General features: G+C 40.8%; 1 protein-coding gene across 2 annotated transcripts; it reads right to left on the minus strand.

Annotated features, from left to right (window-relative positions):
• Positions 1–770: 770 nt before the first annotated feature.
• Positions 771–8,396, minus strand: LOC117561772 (cell death-inducing p53-target protein 1 homolog). Of its 2 annotated transcripts, none has more exons than XM_034239385.1 (5): positions 8,262–8,396; positions 2,270–2,395; positions 2,096–2,149; positions 1,816–1,960; positions 771–1,380 (listed from the first exon to the last, which is right to left on the minus strand). In XM_034239385.1, the coding sequence occupies exons 2-5, from the start codon at positions 2,385–2,387 to the stop codon at positions 1,275–1,277; spliced, it is 423 nt and encodes a 140-aa protein (XP_034095276.1). In that variant the 5' UTR covers positions 2,388–2,395; positions 8,262–8,396; the 3' UTR covers positions 771–1,274. The 2 variants fall into 2 exon arrangements, with proteins under 2 accessions (XP_034095276.1, XP_034095277.1); XM_034239386.1 differs by having other exon boundaries at positions 2,270–2,392; positions 8,262–8,390.
• Positions 8,397–8,788: the final 392 nt, after the last annotated feature.

The following is an 8,788-nucleotide window of genomic DNA, read 5'->3' on the forward strand; positions in this document are numbered from 1 at the left end:
GCTAGCATCCTATTTTAAAGGCATTTATTTTTATACTCTACTAAAATGCAACAACAAAAAGGTTTGATTCTATTGATTTTGTCTTTTTTATTGCACTTTGGCAGCAGATTCCTGTGTAGCTTCAGATCTGAGTTGTCTTATTAGTAAGCCTAATTTATACTTTTGTAGCAACACTATTTTTATATAATGGCAAATAAAGGGTTCAGCGTCTTTTCTTTTTCTCCTGTGTCATATGTGGCAGCACTGTTCAATGTTTCTTGAAAACATGACCCACTGTAGTATGTGACGTGTGAATAAACTCCAACTCTGTATCAACAGCACTGTTGTGTAACTTCAGTTAAATACTTGTATGTGTGTAGATTAGAAAGAGGTAAGATAAAGGATCTGCAGTATTTTATGAAGTATTCATCGTACAAAGGTCAGTTTTATACAAGAAGTGTGTATTTACCTGGTAGTAGGCTGTCAGTAATGGCTACCTCTCTATTTGGACTGGTAGATCTCGGCAGACTGGCAACTTTAAAAGTAGCTCTCGGTTCAAAAAAGGTTGGGCACCCCTGGTATAGGAGGTAAGTAATAGCCTTTCCCAATTCTTTCATATTGTTGCATTAACATATATTCATTTGTCATCATGTTTTTAAAAGACTCAAATGTTGCAGGAAATAGTTTTCTGTACTAAAATGTTTCCACAAATAGTGCATTTTTGTTATTTTGTTATACATTTTTTTTAGTCTTCAGTAAAACAAAAACTAATAATTGTATATAAACGTATCAACTTTTCAAAAAAAACTTTAATCAAAATGAAATTAATATTATAAATGTAGGTGCCTTACAAATAATTTTACATCCAAATTGACTTTACTCACAGCCTTTACAAGACAGGAAATATGAAATTAAAGGAAAATGGCGTGTTTACCATCCTTCATTGATACAATTTAACACAGGTATATTTTATCGAGAGAACATCATTCAGATCAAATACAAATAATATCACAAACAATCATTAGGTTTTTCATTAGATTTCACTAAGGTCATGTAAGCATGATTGCACATTTTAAATCAATTGATGAAAGAAAAGAAGATATCACAGCTCTTATAATCTGCTCTCTACAAAGTATGTCCAGTACAGAGTAATGCTTTCACAACCCACATTTTACTCAAGAGGTCTTATTGTTATGATGACGTCCGATGTGTTTGCATACAGTATGGTTGGGCTCCCAACCTGGTGTGGTCACGGGTTGCCTCTTGTTGTGGCTTCAGTGCAGTTTACTGCTGTTTCACCTGCGTTTATGGATGTGCAGGACTCTGTTACAGGAGGGGCAAGAGTGCTCCACATCCTTGACTGAATCCACGAAGAAGGGGATTATACAGCAAGGCCAGCACCTGATGTGGAGTATCAGAATTAAGTCAAAAATAATACTACAGTAAGGCCAGCACCTTTATTTTAGGTTAAAAAGCTACCATGCTGCCTTCAAAATGTGACTTAGCTCAACCTAGCATAGTTACATAAAAATTGGCTGTTAACACTATGTATGAAGAATACATCATTAGTGTGTTATCAAGGCATTCATATTACCATAATGTATTCATATTGCTTTATCACTTCACTCATTAACACAAATAATAATTTGGAATGCATGTCAACAGACAATAAAATAGTATTAACTGCAGTAAGCATGTATTATACTGTTTGCTATATAACATTCAGTACCAGAATAAGATATCAATGTATGTGTTAAGTAAGGTCAAGAACAAAGAATCTAAAAGAATATCTGCCGCAAATAAAACAAAGTAGCAAAGCATCATGTAGGTACTCACAGGAAGACTCCCAGTATGCCACAGATCAGCCAGGTGAGCAAGCCGTTTACGTAGTTCACTTTAGTGACAACGGTGGATCGGCAGTGCGGGCACACCATCTGTCCAGAAACTTCAGTCGGCAGCTGCTGCACCACCACCTGGTTCACTGTAAGGGAGACACCTTGTCACACTCACTGACACCCACAGTCCTCCTCACCAACCTGCTGTCACTAAACGTCAAAGCTCTCTCTTTTTTTGCTATTATTATTCCTTGTGAGAAACAGGAAGGAGAAACACTCACCAGGATGAACCATCTGAGGTTGTTGTTGGTTGAACTGGTAAGCAGGCTGTTGAACTGGATATGGGAAGGAGACGTTTAAATAGAGAGCAATACAAACTACCAAAAGGCTCCACATGGACTAAAAGGAGAAGAACAATGGTAATATGACACAAATGAAGATCGCCTCTCTCTTACTGGGTTGGTGCATAGGCTGATTTTGGTAACCCATGTTCACATGGGAACCAGGGGGACCCGGGGGACCAGGGTACGGGGGGGCTGGCATTGTCGGATAAGGTGGCTGACCCTTTTCCATGATATCTGCTGAAAGAGAAAATGAGATGAAAAGGATATTGAAGTTATCTTTGTAATCAGTTGTAGTGTTTTTTGTGTCTTTTCATGGTGATTTTTTATAATTATTGAGTTGTTTTGCACCCCCCTGTGCTTATGTTGTGTCTCTTTATATATCTTTTTTTGTAGTAGTTTCCCATTTGTAAAGCTTAGTTTGTGATTCTTTTTGTTTTTCTGGTCATGTTGAGTCTCTTCCTGCTTAGTATGTGTCTCTTTGAGTGACAGTTTGTAGGTGAAGGCCTCCTTGACCCGTTCAGTAATGCACATGACCTGGAAATCAGTTGTGACTCTGATTGAGGCAAATGGAAGGTGTTAAGCAGGTTTGGTTGAGAAAGTGTGCTCCTTGGCTCCAGACAGTGGCGTTTTCTCCCGGAGGCCAAGGGAAGCCAGGCTTCCCCTGTTTTTTCGGATTGTAGTTATAACTTAAATAAATAAATAAAAACACTTTGTTTTGTTTCTGTAATTCTACTTTCCTGTGTGTTCCTGCCGGACCGTCTCTCCGTCTCTCCCCCATTCTCATTGAGTATTTTACAAAGAGTGAAACAGCGCCCCTCTAGATGTCATGGTGAAACAGTAGATTGCATTCACTGTTGCGAGAGGAGGCCAGCAGAATCTAGCTTCCCTTGGTGAAAAAAAATTGAGGGATTAACCAATCAGATGAGGCCCACGTGATGCCCCTGCCAACCTGTGATTGGTCAGGGCCATGCCAGGGGAAGCCAGCCGCCTCTAGCTTCCCTTCAGGGGCGGCTGGCGGCTGGCGATTTGATTGGACACTGCCATCCAATCACATCAACATCAATTTGAATACTGTAACTGTCATCACCGCCGTTAGAAATGATCAAGCAAATGAAGCATTATGGAGGGAGGAGATTTGGCGTACTTAATTAAGCATAACTTCACTAAACTTCCGCTACAGCAGCAACTAAAAATTAAAGCAGATGGCAGGACAACGCCCACACTCGAGCTGTGTACACAGAGGAATAAGGGATCTAATCGGACGTTCAATGAGGACAATTATGTCCGCACGGAGTGGCTAACTGGAAGCGCTAAACTTCAGCGTCTATTTTGATGGCCATGTCTTCTTTTTGACAAGGGTTCGTGCTCCCTGAACAATCCTTGGGCAACTTCAGGATTCATCGACCTTGCCAACCTGTCACGGGCAATTGAGAGGCACGGTAAATCTAAAAATCATATAGATTGTGCTGTGAAATTAAAGCTTTTTGGACGCGTCAGGATTGACGAGGCTCTGGATGTAGCAAGAACCATTAGCACAAAGAAGCACAACGAACAAGTAAAAAAGAACCGGGATATTCTGAGGAAACTCATCATTGCTGCCCTGTACCTTGCACGTCAAGAGCAAGCATTCAGGGGACACAATGAGGCCGCTGGCAGCTCTAACAGGGGCAATTTTGTAGAGCTGGTACGTGCATTTGCAGAGTTTGACACTGCACTCGCGGAGCACTTGGGATCGTCAACAGTCTTCAGTGGTATGTCAAACACCATACAAAATGACATAATTGAGAGCATAGCTCGTTGTATCCAGGATGAGACTGATAAAGAAATACATATTTCTCCTTTCATTGCTGTACAAGTGGATGACACATCAGACATCTCCAATAAGTGCCAACTCACTATCATAATCAGATATGTGAATGAAAAAGGCAGTGTGTGTGAACGTTTCCTCGGCTTTTTTGATGTCAGCTTAGAAAGAGATGCAAAAGCTGTAACATCAGTTGTCATGAGAGCCATCGGGAACTACAGCCCAACAAACAAACTGATTTGTCAGACTTATGACGGAGCAAGCTGCATGAGTGGACAGCACGGTGGCGTTCAGGCTTTAGTGAAAGCACACTGCCCCAATGCGCTATTCATCCACTGCTATGCTCACAAATTAAATTTGGTTTTAGCACAAGGCACAAACAACATCCAAGCAGCCAAACTGTTTTTTGCCAATCTCGATGCCTTCCACAATTTTTTCTCACGTTCATGTAAGAGATCAGCACTGTCTGAAGTTGATCGAGCTGTGCGTGTACCAGGGGGTTCTGCTGTGAGGTGGAACTTTAAAAGCTGCGCAGTACACGCCATCCATGAAGGACGCGGGTCGCTCTGTATCGCTTTTGACAGGATAATGACAGAGCCGGGATGGGACAAAGAGACCATTGCACAGAGTGCTTCCTTGAAGCAAAAACTTGAGGATTTTGACTTCACCTTCCTGCTCGGGGTCTTTCAGTCCATTTTCGGCCTCACAGAACCACTCTTCCAGGTTCTGCAAAGCAAGACGGCGGACATAAAAAAATGCCAGGATCGGATCATGAGCACTCTCAGCGCTCTCAAAGCCACAAGAACAGATGAGACATTCAGTCGCATTTACGATGACACGGTCAAAGCAGTCGGCGATCCTGTGCCCCGACGTAAACGACGTCGCCGCGGCTGGGACGACCTGGAGCAAGGGTTTAACCAGCACCAAGAAGGAGACGAGGAAACGGTTGTGTCTTTCCGGCGTCTTTACTTCCAGATTGTTGACGGCATAGTGTTGCACATGACCCAAAGATTTGCAGATATGGAGCACCTGCACTTTTTTCGGATACTGGAACACACATCATTCACATCGTTCTGCAACCCTGATGCATTTCCCAGCAGTGAGCTGGCTCAGCTGATCAACACGTATCCATTCTTTGATGAGCAGAAGTTAAGGAATGAGCTGCACACGCTGTACAACAACAGGTTGTTTCACAAGCCACCAGGAGAGCTGATACAGCTTCTTATTGAGGATGACCTACAGGGCACACTCTCCGAGGTCTACAAGCTGCTCCAGCTCATGCTCACGATACCAGCCACCAGCACATCAGCATAGCGCTCCTTTTCCTGTCTAAAAAGGATCAAAACGTATCTGAGGAACACGTGTGGACAGGACAGACTTGTCAACCTAGCCACAATATCCATTGACTCTGTTGTTGTGGAGGACCTAAAGGCCGCTGGGAAGTTCTATGACATTGTTATTGACCACTTCGCTACCATGAAAGACAGGAGAATGGCCTTCCTCTTCAAATAGGGTGAGTGAAATGCACACCCCTTTCTCTCTGTGCATACCTGTTGCCTGAACTGCCCGTGTAGCTATGTGTGCAATTTCTGATGTGGTTCTGTTGGTTATTGTGCATTGCTTGCCTGGATTTAGCTGCAGGTGTTCAGTCTGAAGTAGTTGTTTTATTGCAGTTGTTTAATTAGCACAGGGTGCTGCTATCCGAAAATCAGCACCGCAGATAGCATGCCATATAGGGCCCGATCACCTGAATAGATGAGATTGTTTATATTTTTGTGTTACTTTTGGACTACGGACTGAACTAATTACAGAGACGAGGACTGTTGCTGCACTTGCAGTGTGTGTTAGTGTAACAGATGTAAATATGCAGTGGGGTTTATTTTATTTTATTTTGTATAATCACACACATTCTGTGTTTTATATTATTGTATTCTGTGTTCTTCATTTTATTGAATGTTAAATACCTGGCAAGGTCGGAGAGCTGTGCTCAGGAGTTTATTGTTGTGAGGACTTTCATTTCCTTTCTTTGTGATTTTACTTTTTGTATATATTGTGTCCCTCACGTTTCCTCTTCCCTTTTTGTAAACGTTCCAAGCAATGAGAGGAGTCACTGAGGGAAATGTATGTAAAACTGATCATTTTATCTGTTATCAGATTCAGACATTAAACAGAGATCGTCTCAACTTTACGCTGACTCGGCGGGTCTCGTCCATTATCAACACAACGCATACTGATACTTTGATGTGAACGTAAAACTTTAAAGGTCTCCTGATTTAGTTTGTGAATGAATGCTTCTTATTTATTAATTACCGAATCTGCACTGCGCATTGAGCGGCTGGTATTGCATTGGTGGGGGGAGGTTGGCATAAATTAATAAGAAAATGCTTAAATTAATAAGAAAATGCTTAAATTAATAAGACGAGAGAGTTTCAGCTGGAGAGTGCATGCGGACCTGTCGCTTAGATAACAGGCGTGTACAAGTCCTGCATCTGTATGATACAAATGTGTGTAAAATGTTACCGGGCGCTGTAATCACTCATCTGGTTACGTTATTGACCCCCCCCGACCCAAAAACATTGGCTTCCCCTACATTTTTCCCCACCCCACGCTACTGGCTCCAGATTGGAATTTTTTATGTCAACCGTCTGCTTTTGGAAACGCCTTTTGGAAAAGCATTTCAAAGCAGTGAATGGCCATTTGTCTCTCCACGATGTAGCAAGCAAACTGGTTTGGTGGCATTGCTTTCTCACTATATAATAGATTGTCCAAGGGAAACTAGATCGTTCACTGCCCTCACATGATCCAAAGTCCCATGCAACAATACAAATGATACTCCAAACGCTGATCGACAGCAAATCTGCAGTGAACATGCACCAGAGAGGAAGATATGCCCATTTAATTTACTCAGCAGTGCACAGTGCATCACACTTACTGGTGGTGTGTGTGTGTGTGTGTGTGTGTGTGTGTGTGTGTGTGTGTGTGTGTGTGTGTGTGTGTGTGTGTGTGTGTGTGTGTGTGTGTGTGTGTGTGTGTGTGTGTGTGTGTGTGTGTGTGTTAAGAAAGCACAAGCAAATACGGATACGTATTCTTCTAGTGCTAGCATGTCAACAAATGTTTCTTCTGACTGGAGGAACAATGTGTTAATGCAAATGTTATGCAGTTTGATTTTACAGCAGATACCAAACTGTCCCACAATGCATCAGTCGTGTCAAATTTTGAGCCAGACCAATAGCGGTTCATCATTTTTTATATGCTTTTATGCATGAAAGATTCATTAGTAATATCATACTACATCGTTCACATAACGAGACAGTATGCAGTACATACAGATTATGTAGTTTGCCCTACATTACTATGTGTTTTCGAACACAACGCTGGCATAGAAAGCACAGGTGAAAGCAATTTGTTTTAATGACAGCTCGGTGGCCTGCAGCTTCGATGGTTAATGATATCGGTAAAACCTCTGCTTTCCCTACTGAGTCAAATCACAGCTGTGGGTAACATCAATGAAGTTTCTGTGGGACACTAAAACTTTATCACAGTAGCACAGCAGTAATACAAAAGGCTGGTTTGGCCAATGCAAAAAAACATTCATTAACAGTGGTTAACATCACTTTCAGTATAAATCTGTTGGATTGGGCTCATGCCGATTCATGCTTTACTTGTGGTTTCTGCATATGTATAGCATGTGTATATCTTCACAGAATGTGCTAGTGAATTTTTTTAAATGCTGCATACTATATGTAAATGTAATTTTAAAGCTGCTTGGCGGAAGCTCCTGACAAACCAGAGAATGCAGTCTGGTCAGTGAATTACTGGAAAATCAGAGCGATTGGCCGATCATGTTTAACCTGTCCGCCTCTTAATGAGCCATAGCCACTTTTTTTTGAACATTCTGTACAAACTGTAAAGGGTCCGAGACAAATGGAAAATGTGTGAATTTGGGCTATATATATATATATAAACTTTAATTCATTGATTGAGCGATAACTTATACACACATTAAAACAAAGCAACGCATTCCAACACTAAGTGGCATTTACCGTAGGTTTCACCTCGCCAGAAAGGGTAAGACATTCATTATATAATGTTTTAAAATATTTAGCTTGGATTCAACACAAATAGATCATAAAGCTCCTATTATTACAAGTGGCTCTCCTTTGATTTTGAAGTACAGATTTGTTAAAGTCAAAACAAATCTGGAAAACTAAAAAACGTTCAGGTACTGCTAGTGTATATTTCCCCTCACTCCGAGCCTGTGCATGTAGGTTTAAAAAGGACAGATGTGATGCTGCTTACCTTGATAAAGACGTTTGGAGGATGTTTGAGCCTAGCACTGCTTCTTCCTCTATGACAGAGCAACTGAGACACACAACCAAACAGATGTTACTGTAATGTGAGAGAAGGTGGGGTAGTACTGTGAAAAGGTGGAGTAATTGTAGGTGTGGACTGTATCCTTAGAAATGTTATTTCCTTATATTGACCTTTCTGTAGTGTCCTAACAACTCCAACGCAAATATTTAGAGACACACAGTATTATATAGTTTTATTTTGTTGTGTATTTTGTGTTATAGTGGAAGATTAGTCGACTCTTTAAAACGTTTTGTATTGATTGAAACCTTTATTTACACAGTAGAAACTCACAGATTTGATAAAGAATAAGTAGTACTTTTATGATAATATCAAAACAGAAATCACATTGTTTAAAAGTGTCAAATATAACATCTTAAGGAAAAGAAAGAAAAAATCAACTTAGCTATCAATAATTATAACTACCTTTTATATTAAAGTTCTATTCCTTTTTTACTGTCAGAAATGTTTTTTAT

Source organism: Gymnodraco acuticeps, unplaced genomic scaffold (genome assembly GCF_902827175.1).
Source record: "Gymnodraco acuticeps unplaced genomic scaffold, fGymAcu1.1, whole genome shotgun sequence".
NCBI lineage: Eukaryota > Metazoa > Chordata > Actinopteri > Perciformes > Bathydraconidae > Gymnodraco > Gymnodraco acuticeps.

Coding starts and splice junctions, on each gene's coding strand:
- LOC117561772 (XM_034239385.1), bottom strand. CDS start 2,387: ATGGAAAAGGGTCAGCCACCTTATCCGACAATGCCAGCCCCCCCGTAC. Junction 1,961..2,095: donor ACCTCAGATGGTTCATCCTG/GTGAGTGTTTCT, acceptor TCTCCCTTACAG/TGAACCAGGTGGTGGTGCAG. Junction 1,381..1,815: donor GGCATACTGGGAGTCTTCCT/GTGAGTACCTAC, acceptor ACTCCACATCAG/GTGCTGGCCTTGCTGTATAA.